We start from the raw sequence: 18,937 nt of genomic DNA on the forward strand, positions 1-18,937 counted from the left end.
GCGAGAAGGGACACCAGAGCTGGCACACTGTCTTCGGACCGAGGCAAGGCCGCCCGTGAAGTCGTGCGAGGGCCGCCAGGAGGAGAGCCCTCCCTGGAAACTGGATTCGCCAGACCTTGACCTTGGACTTCTAGGCTCCAAACTATAAGAAAATAAGTTGTTGTTCTTTAAGCTTCTTGACCTGTGGCATTATGTGATGGAGCCCGAGCTGAGACAGGAACACAGTACATACACTGATGACTTCTGACCCCGAAGCCCCAGGAAACCCTGGGGTTGGTGAGCAGCTCCGCCCTGATGACAGACTCACTTTGTCCCTGTGCTCAGCCGGTGTCCTCCAGCCTGGGCGGGGCCTTGCTGGTCTCCACTGCTCTTTGGTTTTCTAGTTTGAAGTGAGAAAGGAAGGGTCTCCTGGGGAGATCAAGGTTATTCCAGTAATTCCAGGATCTATCCAGCTCCCCTTGAAATCTTGTGTGTGATTCTGGGTAAAATGACATCCAGGATGGGGATCACTAGGCTGTGGGACCCCCAACCCATGTTCAGCACTAACATCCATGATCATGGAGGACCCAGACCATTGGCGGTGAAGTCAGGGAGTGTTTTTAAATGGCTGTGTTATTTACAATCATGGTTTCATAGACCATTTCATTTTTAGAAATGTGTGTTTTGTTTCATTGCTTTTTAGTGAAATACTTCCCAGCCTTCACCCCCAGTCCCTAAGAAGCAAAGGATAAAAGTGAGAGCCCAAGAGCAGAGCCCCCAGGCCAATGCTCAGATCTGCTCAGCGGGGGAGGACCTCGAAGGCGGCTGCCGTGGGCGCTGGCCCTGTGGCGCTTGCGCAGTGGCTTACTGAGGTGCTGGCAGGGCGGCCGGTGTTTGCACAGCTGCCTGCTGGCGGCGGCCACAGCTGGGAAGGCTTCCCTGGCAGGGCGTCTGCCCCCGAGCCTCCCCCTGCAGCCCAGAGGAGCCACCCCACAGAGCGCGAAGCATGGCCACAGAGCGGGAGGGAGCCCGTGGATGTACAGCTGGTGTGGGTGGCCTCCTGCAGGGCCACAGGCGGGGCTGGGCTGTGCATCCCGGACCCCGAGGTGTGCTGTTTGATTTCCTGAAGGACTCACACATGGACGTGGCTTGCCTTCTGCACACCAGCCCATCGATTGGCAGGTGTGATGCGACAGTGTGTGTGAGATGCTGACACTCGAGGGCACAGGGCAGGGGCCTGCTCTCCCTGCCCTGCAAGGCCACCGCCTGGCTCTGCTAGTGTCTGCAAGCAGAGGTCCCCTTGGGCAGGCTTCTCCGTGTGTACCCCTCTACTGTGCCAGGTCCACAGGTATGGGGTGGAGGGGCGGGAGGCTGGATAAGAGAAGGTCCCTGCAGCATCCTGGGAGGGTCTGGAGGTGCTTGGTCTCCAACTAATGCCCTCCTTAGAGAACCCAAGCAGGTGGTTATTTTTGATGTTTATCTGGTGTGATCAGCACAGTAATGTGAAGTGAGGAGAAGGCTGAATTTTCTCTCCAGGGGGCAGGTGCAGCCCAGGTCAGATTGCTGGAGGTGGCAGTGCGGTGCAGTCTGCACCCTGGCCTGGAAGTGGGGCTGCAGTCTCCAGACCTGTCACTTGAGGGGAAGCATGTCTCCCAGCTCCACCCAGTTTCGAGAGGTCTGCCGGCATCTCTGCTGTGGGAGAGGCAGCCCGACCGACAGTCAGCCACGACGGCATTATCTCAGAAGGAGGCCGTCTCATCAGTGTTGTCAGAACCCCTCATGGCAAGAATGACATGGACGACAGCTCTGTGTTGTTCAGTTCCTGACCCCAGCAGAACCAGGTCATTGCATGTGGCTGTTAGAAGCTGCTGGTCCTACAGACCCTTCCCAGTGTTGACGGAGAGGTCTCCTCTGGGCACGCCCCAGTGTGGGTTTACTTGTATTAATAGAGAGGGCATTTTCCAGGGTTACACCTTATTAGCAGAAACTTAAACAGGGGACAGTACTGGGCACAGAGAAGTGCCCTGGGTGCTTCCCCAGACTGCACTGTGGGGGCCGTTCTGTGATGACCAGACCCTGTTGATTCTAGCTCCTTCATGCCATCAGTGTGGATGTTCCTGGCGTCTTCCAGTGGGGACACCCTGCAGGACTTGTCTGCAGATCCAGATTCGGTGTTGACCCAAAGAACTTGGTCCCTGAAGTCTCCATGTAGCCGAGAAGCCAGCCGGCTGGGGTCCCCCAGGAATCCGTGCAGCCAGCGGGAGGGCACTGGGGGCCTGGCACTGGGACAGGACCGCCTGTCTGGGACCCTCTGAGGATGCGACCTGCCTCCCGTCTCAAGATCTCAAGCCTTTCTCCAGGTCTTTGCAGTCTAACTCGGATCTGCCAATAAACACAAGAGATTCCAGTTCTTCTCCTCCCTGTTCTCAGGTTCCAAGGTAGTCGTTACCTGTTATCTGTGTGGGATTTGTCAGCCACCTCCCCACCTGCAGCTGCAGACAAGCATCTTAATTAAAGGGCAGTTGGGCCAGAAGATACCAGCACATGTGCCCGGCTGTCAGTGAGGCGGCGGCAGCGTTCAGGGGTTAATTATGTTCGCGTCTCTGGGTCTCACATGGGCATTGTGGTCCTGGCACTTGGTCAGACAGTTCAGCTCCAAGTCCGGGGAGCAGTTCAGCCCTCACTCCCAGGCTGGAGTCTTGGTGACTCTCCTGGGACATCAGATAAAACCAAGGGCATCGTCCAGCTCCCTCAGGTTGGGACTTTTCACAGAAAATTGAATCAGCTCTCATTTTTGGTCCTGCATTCTAGAGTGTTCTCTGAGACCTGGTTCTGCCTAAGATGCAGACACCCTCACAGAGTAGGAGAGAGTGGGCTCAGGACCTGAGCGGCCTCACTGTTGGTGTCCTTTGGCTTCATGCCGGGCTCACCCCCTCTTCTACCCACATACTCCCTCCGATGCCCCCCTCCTTCCTCATCCCTTCTCACCTCAGCCTTCGTCTGAGCCCGGCCTTGCCCTTGACCTGACCCCATCCTCTTGCCCTAAATACAATTGTGTTTGTTTCCTAACACGGCCGTAGCCAGGGACCGAGAGCTGGGTGACTGGAATTCTCTCAGCTTTGGAGGCTGGGAGTCTGAAGTGTGGGTGTTGATGGGGCCATGCTCCCTCTGAAGGTTCCAGGGAAGAGTCCTTCCTTCTGGCCTCTGGCCTAGGTGCTCCTTGGCTTGTAGCCGCATCTCGTGGCCTTCTCCAATTATCCTCTTCTCACAGGGACAACAGTGTGAGCTTATCTTATTGTCGGTACCTCTGCAAAGACCCTACTAGGTCACGTTCTGAGGTTCTGGGTAGACGTGGGTTTTGGGAGACTATTCTACCCCCCACAACAGACCTCTGGGAGCTGCTCTGTGACTCAGCGCTGAGACCCTCTCGCTCTCACTGCCGATGTTGGGGAGGTCGTTTCACCCCGCCCGTGTGCCCACCCCGCCCGTGTGCCCACCCCGCCCGTGTGCCCACCCCGCCCGTGTGCCCACCCTGCCCGTGTGCTCACCCCGCCCGTGTGCTCACCCCGCCCGTGTGCCCACACTGCTGCCTCTGCCTGGAGGGAGCTTTGTAGCCGTTGTCCACCGGTGTGAGCATCGTTCAGCTTTTTGTTTCAGTCATCACCCAAGGATATATTTTTATTGATTTTTAGAGAGAGAGAAACATCAATGTGTGAGAGAGAAACATCGATTGGTTGCCTCCCGTACACACCCTGGCTGGAGATAGAACCTGCAACCCCGGTATGTGCCCTGACCGGGAATTGAACCCGCCACCTTTTGGTGTACGGGACAAGGCACCAACCAACTGAGCCACCCTGCCAGAGCCCGTCATTCCTCTTTCAAGAAGCTAAGCTTTGCCTCCTCTGTGGGTTTTCACCCGCACCCCAGTCACATACCTCGTTACAGCCCGAGTCACTGCAGTGTGGTCACCGTGATGGGAGGGCAAACCCTGAGGTCTTGTTCACACCCTTGTTCTGTACTCGGCACTTGGCGGGTGCTCCTAGCTCATACTTGCCTGTGCAGGGAGTTGGGAGCTGGTCACTAGGGTTTTCTGACTGTTAGCAACCTCAGCTGGCCTACGGGATGGTGAGCACTGAGCCTGAAGGAGGCCTTCACAGTCGGTCTGCGACCAGACCCTTTCTCTAGTGCTTCCTGTCAGCCCACCTGGGCGACCAGAGCGTGGTGGCTGGCACGCGTGTGGGCATCAGCATGGAAGGAAGGCTTCACGTTTTCCACACATGAACAAAGCTGTTTTTGTTGACAGAGCCGAAGAGAGCAAACTGATATTTGAAGAGAAGTGGCTAAAACCTGAATGAGGCCCACCCCCGGCCCTGGCAGGGACGACCTTTCTCCCCCTTCTAGAGGGAGGTGGAAAGGCTGTAAAGTTTAAGGGCCTGGGACTGGATGAGCTCTGAATCCTTGGTTTTTCTGATTTTAATGTATTCGTTCAATGGCAGAAGCCCCGGTCAGATCCAGGGGAAAGTGAATGAATAGGAAATAAACAATGGTGTGCGTGTGCTTGTGTGCACGCACATGTGTATGTATGGACACATGCGTGTGTATATGTGTGCACACGTGCTTTTACAGGCCTCAGTCCCTTATCTGCAAAGTAAGAGTTAAAAGGGAGGACACCAATACTTGTCTTCTCCAAGTATTTGATGCGCTGTCACCAGGAGGCTGGGCCAGAGGGAAGCGGTGGGTGGAACCTGAGGAAGGGTCGTGTCAGTGCTGAGTAACAGTGCGTGTTCTCTTCAGGCAGAGGCTGGGCGCTGCCGGGGGTGTTGTGAAAAGAATTGGTGTGTGGATTGGGGGTTGGGACTAGATGGAGGGTGACCTCTCCGGTTCTGTGACCCTGCTTGGGAGAACACAAGGAGTCTCTTCATCTTGTGTAAAGTAAATTGTGCGACTCGGTGCGAGTGGAGACGGGGCTGAGCTGTCATGGCCGGAGGCCGCGTGCACACTCTCCCCACAGCCAGCCCATCCCTTGCTGCAAAGTGCTCGTGCTCAGTAACAGGCTCTGTTACATGGGTACAGTCCTTGGTAGTTCACACATGCTGTCACTGGCTTCATCCCATTCGCTCTTCTCCACAACCGCGTGGAACAGTTGGCATTGTCTCTGCATCACAAGCCAAGGCAGGGAAAACGACTTGGGCAGGGTTACAGAGCCGCAGGACCAGACCTGGAACCCAGGCCTGGTGCCTTTTCTACTGTGTGTACCATGGGCGCCTCCCTTTACCTAGGCTTGATTTTGAGGAGATTAAGCGTTGGCAGGAGATAAGGCATAAAAAAAAGAGACTAGCGTAACTTTATGGTCTAAGTTCCTAAGGAAAGCTATGCAGAGGGCCCGGCCTGGCTCACTTCCTGTGGTGGGTCCTCGATGGGGAGGGTGGGGCAGCCGCACACGGGGGGTGGATTGGCCTCCCCCACGTACATGGCACGTAAACTCTCAGTGCTACCATTTCTGAGCCATTTGTTTTGGGCCAGGCACTTCAAAATATATGATCTCATTTAATCTTTAAAACAGATCTAAACTGGGCAGGCAACTCCTTCTTGAGAAACAGGAACGTGTAGGGTGAATCTCTAATATTTTTCCTGGCCTACATGCCTGCCACCTTTGGAATCTGGGAAAGTCATTGAATTTGGAATTGTCTCCATTGATACATTTTTATATATATTTTTAATCCTCACCTAAGGACATGCATTTTTTAAAATATTTTTAAAATTGATTTTTAAAGAGAGGAAGGGAAGGAGAGAGAAAGAAACATCGAGGCCAGAGCGAAGCATCGATTGGCTGCCTCCTGCACACCCCCTTCCAGGGATCGAGCCAGCAACCCAGGTGTGTACCCTGACCAGGAGTCAAACTGACAACCCTTCAGTGCACAGGACACCTCTCAACCAACTGAGCCACACCAGCCAGAGCCAAGGACATGCCTTTATTGGTTTTAGAGAGAAAGGAAGGGAAAGAGAGAGGCGGGTTGGGAGGGACATTGATGTGAGAGTGAAACGTCAGTGGGTTGCCTCCTGCATGTGCCCAGACCAGCCATCAAACCCCAAACCTGGGTATGAGCCCTGACCAGGAATCGAACCTGTAGCACTTCGGTGTACAGGACATTGCTCCAACCAACTGAGGCACAGCAGCCAGGTGTCTCCATTGATATTTAAGCTCAGGCGATAATCGCCACAGGTGACACCAGCCTCCGCCAGAACCTGGTATATTTGCATCTTGCACTTTGTCTCTAGAATTTCTGACCAGACTGCCACGACCAGCCTTGGAGTAATGCATTTTATTTTATTTTATTTATCCTCATTTTGCATTTATTTTCAGATAGAGCAGGAGGGAGAGAGGAAGGGAGAGAGAGAAACATCGATGTGACTGAGACACATAGAGTGGCTGCCACTCCCACGACCCCAACCGGGGCTGGGGACAAATTGCAACCGAGGTATGTGCCTTTAGTGGGAACCGAACCCGGGTCTCTCTGGTCCGCAGGCCAAAGCTCTAACCGCTGAGCCAGACCATCCAGGGCGAGTATTGCATTTTATACATGCTGAGTAGTTTGGAGCCCACTTACGTTATAGCAGGATTTTCCGTGTAGTTTTTCCCATCCTGCAGATGAAGAACCTGAGGTTTGGAGAAATGAGTTCATTATTCAAGGTCAAAGAATAACTGAGAGCCGAGAGCCTCGTGGTCCGGGGCCAAAGCCAGAGCCACCGGCGCGGTACATACCTTCTCCCACAGCGGATGTGCAGAGCATGGGCCGGCGCTCATTTGCTTTTGCTTTTATTTTTCAGGATTTATCTTTCAAAAATACGTCTTTGAGATTTTTATGAGCTAAAATTCTAACTGTCTTTGGAGGTGCTTCTCTCCAAGGTTTTCTGAGAAATGTAGCACAGGGGTGAGCCCCCTCTTCCTGTTGCCATGGCGATTGTATAACAGTTGTCAGTGACACTGGATGATTTTTGTGGCTGATTAGACACAAAGGCTGCAGCATTTCACATGCCACCCTCTCCTCCTGAAAAGAAGAGAGGCCAGTAAGGCGACACGGGCCGCCACGGGTTTCTAATTTGGAAGTGGCTGTTGGATTCCCTCTGACCCTGGCGCTGACCATCGCTGCCCTGTTTTCCACGAGTTCAAGTGTGGCCCCACCTGGACCGAGCAGAGTTGAGGGGTTACTTTCCCACTGGTAACAAGAGCTTCTCCTGATCCTGAATATTCCCTTATCCATGCCGTCTTTTCGTATGCATATCTGGGATTCCTGTATTTGTGTTTTTATGTATTTCCACAAATATCTGTGGTCTGCGAAAGGTTGGTTCCATGGTGACATGGGAGGGTGTGTAGAACGTGGTCTTCACTGAGCTCAGAGGTCTCTAGCTTGGGAGAGTGCTCCTTGCCACAGCTTTCGCTGGGGTCATCTCCCAGCACCAGGCTCCGCCTGCCTGTAACACCGGGTGTCTGCATTAGGCCTGTTGCCGTTGCTGTTGTCTGAATGGCAGTGATAAGAGTGATGGCTGGTGTCTCACCACCCTGGTTTCGCTTGCCTCCTTCCCCAGAGGTGATCTGGTTGAGAGACTGGGGCCAACTGGAGGGTTTGCTTTTGTCCATCTCTGAGGTCCTTTTTGTCTCTGAAACGCCATGGTTTTATGAAATGTATACTCAGGACTGATCCTATACCTATGGGAGCCTAGGGTTTCCTAGATGAGCTCATGGAGCCAGTAGGTATTATGTACCCATGGGGAAGCCAAAGGAGGTGTCTCCTGTGCGTGGGGACCTTCCCAGACTTGAGGAGGAGTCTAGCACACTTCAGGGCATCCCCAGTGACATGTGAAGGCTGTTGAGGCTGTGAGTTTAGGGACAGGTCAATGGCCAGAGAGTTGGAGAAGACTTCCTAAGAGAAGGTGATCCTGCTTTGGCCTCGTAAGATGCTGAAGAACAGAAGCAAGAAGACACTGAACCTTGACACGGGCTGAGGAAAAGGGTCTTGCCCCCTGGCATTGTGGGCCGAGACTTTGGCCGGGACAGGATGCCCTGCAGGGTGTCCCCTCAGTAGACGCTGAATTGTTCTTTCTTGTAGTGGGAAGCCAAATGACAGATGCATAGTATGTTATTTTTAACCAAAAGTCAGTTATCTAACAAACTCAACTGATCCGGAGCATGAATCAGGAACCAGAACAGAAGTGGAAAAGACCCTGAGCTTTGGGTTGAAGTAGACATCAGACGCTCTTCCCTTGGGTCCCTTGAGGCCCACATTCTCTACTTACACCTGGACTGAGGGTGTATGAGGACAAAGATGAGTGCCCGCGGCAGGGTTGACGGCAACTAGCGATGGGTTGGATAGCCTACACTAGGGGGTGGAGGAAGGGTGTGGACAGACAGCCCTGCAGCCCGCAGTGTGGGGACAGGACACCCCGCCACCTACGTCTGCGTCTGCACTGCCCTCCATCGCGGGCACAGCTCGTCATTGATGCACGTGGCACCCTCCTGCGTTGCCAATGAGACTGACACCCTGTGTTACATAGTTCACTCGCTTTAAACAGGTGAAGAGAGGCATACTGGAGTTTAGTGTGTATCTCACAGCCATTGTTTTGAAGTTGGGCACTTCAGTTCTGTGTTATTTTCAGTTCTCACACCCAGTATTGCTGACACGTCAGGTGTAGCCTGGACAGTCTTGGGAGAGGGTGAACGGCCACTCGGAGCATTTCCAGCCGCCCGTGAGCCCCTCCGCTGCCACGGTCACTGGTCAGCCTGAGGGCTGGCAGTTCCCCTGCTGCTTCTGGGCATTCTGGAACCTCTGAGAGATGATGGCACTGGAGGAGGAAAGCACTGGGAACCTCCCCCGGTGGGTTTTCTGAATGAAGATTCTCGAGCTGTTGGAAGATAGACCCATGCAGGTGACATCAGTGGCTCCTGTCCCTGAGCACTCCCAGCGGCCTTGGGCTTTGGCGTGAGCCCGGCTATGTGTGCTGGGAGGTGATGGGGTGTGTGCCCGGGCGAGGGAACCCCTACAGGATCTGGGCATGATGTACCCCTCTTCAGCTAGCACACTGTGCTGTCTGTGGTTAAGGGGTGGAGAGCTGGGAAACAGGGCCGCCGGAGTCCAAACCAGCCCTGCCTCGCCCCCCCCTCCCCCCCCCGGGCTGAGTTAGCGTGATCCCCTCCTTAAGGCTGAACAGAAAAGCCAAACCCCCGGCCACAGAGGGCCTGAGAATAACTCTAAGTTGCCTTTTAATTTTTAAATTTTGATCAGGGAAATATTTTTCTGCTGGAATCCAGGCATGTAGAGATGTTTCCATGTCAGGATGAGGAGTGTGGGATGGAATAGTTGCACCCCAGCGTGTCTGTGTCTTAAGCAGACTTATTTCTACGTGGAGGGGCTCCTCGTCTCCCCCAGCCCAGGGACTCCGGCGAATCAGTGCATGAGGCCAGAGCCAGCGTAGGTGCAGGGGAGGGAGACTGTGTGTGGTCAGCCTCCGGATGGAGGGAGGTGGAGACACGCTTGCCCCTTCGGAGACACCAGAGACAGACGGGCAAGGTGGAGACTGGCCCTGCTGAGCTGGAGACCCTCGGGGCAAGGCTCCCAACCAGAGGACCCTGCACAGAGATGTGTGACCCAAGGACCCCTGTACCTCCTCAGGGAGCTGCTGTTGCACCCTCCTCCCTCTGAGTCCTGCAGTCAGCTTTCCTCGGTGCTCGCCTGTGTGTCCTGAGTAGTCCCCTTGTCACTGGGTTACGTTCCATGTTAAGGAGAAGCTCCTTCCGGCTTACCTTTGCATTTCCAGGTGTAGGCTCTTCAATATGAAAGCGATGAGTGGGCAGCTAAGTAACTGAATGACTAGGGCTTCCAAAATGTGGATTTGCTCTTGGGAAGCCAGACTGCCAGTACACAAGGTTGGTACCGCCCGAGTGTGCATATCTGGATGGGGACTAAACCCCAGCTGAATGCAGGTGACCGATCGAGGCACTTGGCGGGATGTAAGTAAGCGAGCTTTGCCAAGGCTGCTCTCACGGAGGTCAGCCTCCTGACTCCTAGGTGGTTCAGATGGTGCGTTAACCTCTGGGGCAGAGTCCCAAGGGCAGCAGAAGGGTGGGTTGGCAATGTGTCTGATAGGTTAGGGACAGTACTGCCTTAGTGTCAAGTGAAGGTCCCTGAGCCACTTGGAAAGTCGTGGGACACGCGTGGCACCTAGGCTATTGTAAATACTCCTTGTGAAGGGACCTGGAAAGGAAAATATAAAGGACAAGATACAAATAACGGGATTCAGCGTAGCGGTGGTTGGTGCCAGTGTGCTCACCGTCCGCAGAGGCCACACGTGTGGCGGGAGCACAAGTGGGAGGTTTGTAAATGCAGATGGGAGCCCCAGCCCTTCTGTTTGGGAAATGTATGCTGTTGAGCAAGTCATAGATTTTTAAACTTCAATTTTCTTCCCTTGAGTGATTGCAAGAGTCAGAGGAGGTGAGGTATGTAGAACCCGCCCTGCATCTGAGACCAAGAGCGCTTCTTCTGCTACCAGTACTGAGGATGGGTGTCCTCCCGCACCTGTCCTCGGCTCCTGCCCTGTTCCTACAGGGGCCAAGCCGGTGATCTGTTACAGACCGTGGGACGCTGGGGCGATCTAGCTGGCCTGGGTCGATGGGATGGGTGGAGGAAGAGGAGGGTGAGCTGGCGTCTGCCGCAGCTCCTCACCATGCTCTGCCCTGTGGGTGTCGCCCTGGTCTGTGGACTAGAAAAGGTTGGCGTTCTGACCCTGGGGCCACGAGGCGTGGGAGGGGAGGACACTGCGCGAGACCTGGGAAACCTGAAGCTGTGCTGTGTTCTCCACTCATTAGCTGGGGCCATCTGTCAGCGTCTCGACCATTTTGGGGTCCTCAGTTTCCTCTTTTGTAAACTGGGGGAAATAGGCAAGTTCTGTGTGGCCTAAACAAATCTAAGTTATAACTTATTCCCTTCTATGCTGCTGGCAGGATGGGATGTGGCTGATGACACGGCCTGGGACGGCACAGGAGCCACCTGCCGACAGGGCTGTTTCCTCGAACCCTGGAGGCAGGTGTGGTGAAACCCAGTAGCCTCCTTGGTGCGCTGGTGTTTTACCTGACTTCAAAAGAGGACCTGCTTGTCCAGTGAAGAAGCTTTGCATTAATCTTGCCCCCCACCCTTTTATTTCAGTATCCAGCGAGCAGCATTGGTGGTTCTGGAAAATTACTATAAAGATTTCACCATCTATAATCCCAATCTCCTAACAGCCTCCAAATTCCGAGCTGCCAAGCACATGGCGGGGCTGAAAGTCTACAACGTAGATGGTATGTGTCTTGAAAGGGTGTCTGTGGTGGGTGTAGGGGTAGCTGGGGTGACCATTTAGCTTAAATTTCATGGCCCATCTGGTTCTACCTTCTCTCTGTATGGTTCCCTCTCATTCTCATTTCAGAATAATTTCTCTCTCCCACTCACTCTCGGGCAAACATATTTTCAGAGGAATGTTGATTTATGGTCTACATCTGTGGGAAGTTCATTCACTTTGGGATTTTTATGATTGAAAACAATAGCGATGTGTGTGTGTTTCCTGCCTCCTGCTGGGAACATCTTATAGTAAAAGCTATTAGGAAAAGGCTGCTTTTCAAAACGTGGATAAAGTACCCAGAGCAAAGACTGCTACCCGGCCCCGTGGAGACCATATAACTGTCAGTAGTTCAGGCATCTGGTGAGAGACTTGCAGGCATTTCTCAGTCCTGGCGAGAAGCTGGAGTCGAGTGGGTGGCGGGAGGCCAGAGGCCAGGCTGGGGACGTCAGCCCTTTCGGGCTATCAGATGGTTAAGTGCAGGAAACAGGACATGGTCTCATTTCTTTCTGGGCAGCTTGGGTCAGGGCAAGAGCTTTGCAAACCCTAGAAGAGAATCATATTGTTAGCAAGTCAAGTGATTTATAGACAGTGTCAGTTTTGGTGGTGACATAATATCCTCCGCATTTAAACATTCTGTTTTATTATTATTTTTGGCTAATGAGATGTGCACTCTCTCATGAATCCTGAAGGATTGGTAAATTTCACCTGTGACCTGAAAACAGTGAAACTTCCCACTGACAAAACCAGGGCATTAACCACGTAGGTGAAACACGACAAAGCATCTGCCTTGTCTTTCTGAAAGTCAAGGTGGTCGGGGGAACGCGACCAGGACTTCTGAGTCGTGTGCACAGATGGGCCGTTTAGCAAGTCCTCAAACATTACAATGTTTTCTGTAAAAGTGTGGTTGCCGTGACGCTCCAGCAGGGCTCATGTTCCTGTGTTTGGTCGGTGTCACTGTGTCCCTGGACTTTGCTCTTTCTCTGTCCTGGTTCTCCCGTCCCTCTCATTGTCCTGTTGCTGAACTGTGACAGGGCAGCCGCCCTGGGCCGGGCTGAGCCTTTCTGTGGCAGATGGTAAATAACATCCTCACACCCCGCGTTATTTTTGGTTATCGTTTTAATTGTCGCGCATTCTTCCTCTCCTTCCAAGTTCTTTTTCCATTTGCACTGATCAGATTGGGCTTTAGGGCTATTTCCTTCCTCTTGTGAGCATACTGAATGAGAAGCAAGGCTGCTGTTCACCCTGTGGGAAGTCACTTTTGGGATGTGTATTTGCTTCAGAGGGGATGGCTCGATGGTCCCGACAGGCTGTGTTCCTAGTGTTCTGCTCCATTTTGCCAGCCCCGTGGCATGAACACTGTGTTTTCTCTGCCGTCCTTGCCCCAAAGGCCCCAGTAACAATGCCACCGGCCAGTCCCGGGCCATGATCGCCGCAGCGGCTCGGCGCAGGGACTCCAGCCACAACGAGCTGTATTACGAGGAGGCGGAACATGAGCGGCGGGTAAAGAAGCGGAGAGCAAGGTATACTGTCCCCCTTTTGTAGACTTTCTTTTACTGCTAGAATGAAATTTTACTTTATGAACACGACCTGCTTGGGAGCCTTGGGAGTGAATCGCTGTAGTGTTTCTCAAACTTTTTCATGCATGAGCATCTCCAGGAGGGCTCGTTGTAACACAGGCCTCTGGATCCCCACCCACAAAGGTCACTTACTATTCAGTAGGTCTGGAGTTGGTCCCGAGAATTGGCGTTTCTTGCGAAGTCCCAGCAGATGCTGAGCCGCTGGCCCGAGGCCACACTTTGAGAGGCCCCATCTTGCACGCACAGGCCCTTGCTGGCTTCCCAGATCTGGTCCTGTGAACCGGAATGAACAGAGGTGGTTTCCATCATGTGTGCTGGGCCCCTTCCCTCCTTCTTCCCAGGGGCTGCTGGTGTGGCTGGATCAACAGGGATACAGCTCTGGTTCTTTGTCAGGTGGCTTTGGCAGCACCAGCCCCTCCGAGTTTGAGGGGCCTTAGCACTGTTTCATCTAACCCTCCACTGGCGAGATGAAGCGAGTCTCCCAGGCCTCCCTCCTCCTCACCTCCTGCGGCCCCAGTTCCACCTGTTACTGTGGCATTGTCCTCCTTCCTCCCTCCCTCCCTCCACTCCCAGCCGTCTGGAGTGACAGCTAAGGAGGTGGGCCTTGGGGAAGTTGGTGGCAGGCTGGGACACGGCAGGTGGGCAGGAATTGGTCCAGGTCCCGATGACTCTGTTCTCAAATCCCGTCCCGTTGCCTGGGTTTCCTTGTCCCCAGGCTGGTGGTCGCGGTGGAGGAGGCCTTCATTCACATCCAGCGTCTCCAGGCCGAGGAGCAGCAGAAGACCCCGGGGGAGGTGATGGACCCCAGGGAGGCTGCGCAAGCCATCTTCCCGTCCATGGCCCGGGCCCTGCAGAAGTACCTGCGCACCACGCGGCAGCAGCACTACCACAGCATGGAGAGCATCCTGCAGCACCTGGCCTTCTGCATCACCCACAGCATGACCCCGAAGGTGCGGCTCGCCCCCCAGCTTTGAAGCCCCGTTCCAGGGTGTTACCAGGAGTGACCCTATCAAAGGCTTCTTTGAAGCACCAACTAATAAGAATTAGTGATTCTCACTTATTTTCTAGTATTTGGGTACAGTTGGTTGTTGTTTTTTAATCCTCACCAAAGGATATTTCTCCATTGATTTTTAGACAGAGTGGACAGACTTTCACGTAGAGACAGTGCAGGTAGTAGTGACGGGGACTCGGTGGGTTCTGGAGCCGAAGCAACACATCCTCCACCAATAAACTGCAGAACCGCCCGTTAAAGGCTCTGTGCCTCAGTTTCCTTTGCTTTGCTCCATGGCCGATGCTCTAACCGCTGAGCCAAGCCGGCCAGGGCTGCCTCAGTTCCCTAATCTGGGGATAATGCCAGAACCCACTTCATTCGGTGGTTGTGAGAAATAAAGGAGTTCATTCGTGTGAAATGCTGCAAATAGTGCCTGTTACATGGAAGGACTCAACAACTGGCTGTTGTTATTAGAGGTAGAATTCGTGCCGTCACTTTATTCGGCATTTTGGGTGTTGTGGAGTTAGTTTTACTGAATGGTCTTTTAGATTATGATGTGAGCACACTTTTTAGGGCTATTATAAGAAACAGTCATGTAGCTATAGAGGGAGGTGGTCAAGGAGACAAAATAGAGTAAGGGTTTAGCAAATGGCCTTTCTTAAGACAGAAGTGGGTCCAAATCCTGACTCCACCATTGGTTTGTGACTTTGCGTAAGTTACTCTCACCGGAGGATATTTTTCCATTGATTTTTTATTTTTTATTTTTTTAGATAGTGTGGGAGGGAGGGAGGGAGAAAGAGATAGAAACATCAGTGTGAGACATATCGATCGGTTGCCCCCTGCACCACCCCGACCAGGGCTGGGACTCAAACCTGCAACCCAGGTACATGCCCTAGACTGGGAATTGAACCTGAGACCTGTCAGTCTGAGTGCCGATGCTCTAACCGCTGAGCCAAATCGGTCAATGATTGCTTCCTTGTTTATAAAATGGGGATAATAATAGTATCTACTGATAGGGTTGTTGTGTGAGAATTATAGTAAATATGGCAGCATGGCACAGAGTAAGTGATCTTGGCATAGAGCACATGGAACACTTGGGAGCTGTTATGATTCGTGTAAGGACCTATGTTGCTACATTGTCCTGTGCATATGTGTACTACTGCTGGTTACATTGTCACTAACAAGGAACGACCCTCCAGAAAGCAATACAGAAATAGTCAGTAAAAAAAAAACCCATAAGATTTCCATATTCTTTGACTCTCCTAGAAAAAGTACTCAGCACAAACACATTTATACATGAATATACATGCAGGTGATTTTTGCAAAATATTCTGTAATAACTGCAAACCACAATAACTTAAAAATAGAACAGCGGCTTACAAATGGTGGTGTATCTATGACCTGTTAGACAAGGAAGACTGTGTTAGAATATAAATTACAAAAGGCAGGATGAAGAAGAGCGTAAACACCGTGGTTGTCATGAGTACGGGGCGTCTGCATGGCAAAGTGAGAGCTTGTACCACCAACAGAAGCCGTTCTTTTCCTTTTTTCAAGATTTTGTCAAGTTTCCCAGTTGCTTTCTTTTTCATTTAAAAAGATGTGTACCTTTCTGAATTAAAAATAATAGTTTTTGCCCTGGCCAGTTTGGCTCAGCGGTTAGAGTGTCGGCCTGCAGACCAGAGTCCTGGGTTTGATTCTCGCTAAGGGCACGTACCTTGGTTGCAGTTTGTCCCCAGCCCCGGTCAAGGTCGTGTGGGTGGCAGCCACTCGATGTGTCTCTCTTACATTGATGTTTCTCTCTCTCTCTCTCCCCCTCCCGCTCTATTTGAAGATAAATGCAAAAATGTCTTGGGGTGAAAATAAAAATAATATAATAATAATAATAATAATAATCTTTGTATAAAAGCCCAAACATGAAAGAATAGTGTAATGTACAGAGTGAAGTTCCCTTCCCCGGCCCACAGTCCTTACTGATGAGGAGCAGGGGTGTGCTTGTGTGCAGTGTCTGTGTTCAGAGCAGAAATGGGGTGAAAAACTAATGGTATCATATACGTAGTTTGGAAATTTGCTTTGTTCACTTAAAGCTCTCTCGGCCAGTGGCTCTCAGCCTTCCTAATGCTGCGACCCTTTAATACAGCTCCTCATGTTGTGGTGACCCAACCATAAAATTATTTTTGTTGCTACTTCTTAACTGTAATTTTGCTACTATCATGTCTTAGGCGACCCCTGTGAAAGGGTCGTTCGACCCCCCAAAGGGGTCGTGACCCAATGGTTGAGAACCGCCGCTCTAGGCTATGTTCTGGACTTCTATCAGGACTTCCAGATCTCTGTCGGACGCATGGAACTCGCTCTCTTTAATAGCTACAGTTGAGTATCACTGAATACCATGGTTTGTTTAACTGATTGCCCGAGCTCTTTTTTGAGTCTAAAGCAGGGGTTGGCGGTTTCTGTTACTCAGTGTGATTGGAACGCAGCCACGCCCCTTATTTACATATCTCCTGTGGCTGTCCTCTCTCCACAGGCTGAGTTGAGTAGCTGAGACAGGGTGTGGCTTGCAAAGCAGGGAATATTTATGTTTAGAGAAAGATTTGCCAACCCCTGGTCTAAACAGTGTTGACGTGACCATCTCTTTTACATATGTTTTTGTGCATTTGTGCTGGTATTTCTGAAGGATGCACTTCTAGTCAAGGAACAGCTGGTTCAAAGGCATAGACCTGCCAGATTGAACTAAGGGGTGTGGCAATTTTACACTTTGCCTTTGGGATATGATGAGACTGTTTATTTCCCTCATACACTTGACAGCATTGGGTGTTACCATTCTTTTTCATCATCGCCCATCTAAGAGGGAAAAAAATATTTTGTATTATTTGAACTCACATTTCTTTAATTATGGATGTGATAGAGCATCTTTCATAGGCTCATGTTCTATTTATTATTCTATAAATTATCTTTTTAACTTTATTTCTCTGGTTGTAGAATTGTTTCTTTTTCTTGTGACTCAGAGAGCCGGTTTTACATCAGACGTAGGTTTTGTACTTTTTTTTTTTTTTTTTTTTTTATCCTCACCCGAGGATATTTGTCCATTTTTTGTACAGATAGAGTGGGAGGGAGAGAGAGGAAGGGAGAGACAGAGAGAAACATCGACGTGAAGGGACACATCGAGTGGCTGCCACCCGCATGACCAACCAGGGCCGGGGACAAACTGCAACCGAAGTACGTGCCCTTAGCGGGAACCGAACCCGGGTCTCTCCAGACCGCAGGCCGACGCTCTAACCGCTGAGCCAAACTGGCCAGGGCCAGACGTAGGTTTTGTACAGAGGCACTACATGCATCCAAATTGGGGAACAGGAACCTTACAGCAGCGAGGGCGGTGCCAGGGCACCACTTAGAAACCGTCCTTGACCCGTGTCGAGGACCAGAGTGGTCTGTCCCAATGTTCTCTATCTGTATAACTGGTTCATCCTTTTTCCCAGCTAAAGCAATGTATTTACTAATGTAATACATGTACTGTTGAGCTTCTAGTATGTGCTAAGTACATTAGAAATGCAAATTTACGCCCTGGCTGGTTTGGCTCAGCAGTTAGAGTGTTGGCCTGCGGACCAGAGAGTCCCAGGTTCCGTTCCCGCTAGGAGCACACACCAAAAAGGAAAAAAAAAGAAATGCAAATTTAAAACACAGTCTCTGATGTCCAGGAGAGTAAATTCTAGTGGGGGGCCCAGACAACAAGTCAATAATTGTTCAGAAAGTGAAATGTTGCATGGGGGTCCTGCCAGTGATTATAGGCGTTTAGAGGAGGGTGTGTTTTAGATGTTCAGGGTGTGGTTTCAGAAGACTTAAAGGGCCAGGAAGAATTTGCTGAAGGATGACATTTGGCAGGAGGAGCTACACCTGGGAAGGTGGGGGGCATCAGAGGACTTTGAGGAGCTCATCACGACTGGAACTGGGGAGTTGTGCGAGGGGACATGGGGTCTGGCCATCCCTTGGAGTTGCCGTGTGCACACCCGATTCAAGATAATAACCATCGCTGACACTGACTGCAGCTCCCTTGTGCCACCGAATGGTTAGCTGACCATTTCGTCCTTACAGCAGCCTGTGAGTCAGGGGGTGTCGCTCCACTTGCTAAATGACCCATCCAGTCACATGGCCAGTCAGTGGTAGAGCACGCGCCGTGTGTGGCGGGCATGTGCCTGTGTGCATTCAGCTCCCCTCTGGCATCCTCTCTGTGCCCGGCCTGCCCTGAGCTTTCAGTGCGGGAGGAGGCCCCCCGGACGGGCTGGTGCCCACAGTGGCTCTGGGCAGAGCGATACCAGCCCCGTCTTTCCTGCCGCCTTCGCCCTCTGGCTGGAAGTTGGCGGAGGGACTGGGGTGTCCAGGATGTCTTCCAGCGGCGACTCCGCTGCTGGGTCTGATGGGGGCCCGCGGGATAAGCTGGGCCCTGCCTTGGTTTATGGGGACACCTTTGCCGTAGGCGTCAGAACGGAGCAGGTGTCTGTCCCTGACACCCTTTCTTCCCTGTTCTAGGCCTTTCTGGAGCGGTACCTCCGCGCGGGCCCCACGCTGCAGTATGACAAGGAGCGCTGGCTGTCCACACAGTGGCGACTCATCAGTGACGAGGCCGTGACGAACGGATTGCGGGATGGACTCGTTTTCGTCCTGAAATGCTTGGACTTCAGCCTCGTCATCAATGTGAAGAAAATCCCCTTCATCGTGCTCTCGGAAGAGTTCGTAGACCCCAAATCTCACAAATTTGTCCTCCGCTTACAGTCTGAGACGTCGGTTTAAACATTCTCTATTTGTGGCTTTATTAAAAAAAAAAAAAAAAAAAAAAAGAATATATAGAGAGAGCTCTATGTGTGCCAGAGGGCCATCTTGTTTGTATCCGTTTTCGTTGCTGAGACTGGCGGGTGACAGACCAGCGGCCTTGACCATCTGCACTTTATTTGGAAGGAAGCAGGGGATGTCGCCCTGGAAGTGTGGGGGACACCGGACTGCTGTGGAGGGGACTTCTCGAGAAGCCGCC

At 52.0% G+C, this 18,937-nt stretch overlaps 1 protein-coding gene across 1 annotated transcript in view; it reads left to right on the forward strand.

Annotated features, from left to right (window-relative positions):
- The window catches only part of VANGL1 (VANGL planar cell polarity protein 1), a 38,072-nt gene extending 19,373 nt beyond the window's left edge, over positions 1-18,699 (forward strand). Inside the window, exons 4-7 of the mRNA XM_036272832.1 lie at positions 11,178-11,311; positions 12,737-12,869; positions 13,642-13,876; positions 18,439-18,699. Coding sequence (XP_036128725.1) covers positions 11,178-11,311; positions 12,737-12,869; positions 13,642-13,876; positions 18,439-18,699 — 763 coding nt within the window. The remainder of the gene's footprint in view (positions 1-11,177; positions 11,312-12,736; positions 12,870-13,641; positions 13,877-18,438) is intronic.
- The last annotated feature ends 238 nt before the right edge of the window (positions 18,700-18,937 follow it).

Source organism: Molossus molossus, unplaced genomic scaffold, assembly GCF_014108415.1.
Source record: "Molossus molossus isolate mMolMol1 unplaced genomic scaffold, mMolMol1.p scaffold_m16_p_20, whole genome shotgun sequence".
Lineage (NCBI taxonomy): Eukaryota > Metazoa > Chordata > Mammalia > Chiroptera > Molossidae > Molossus > Molossus molossus.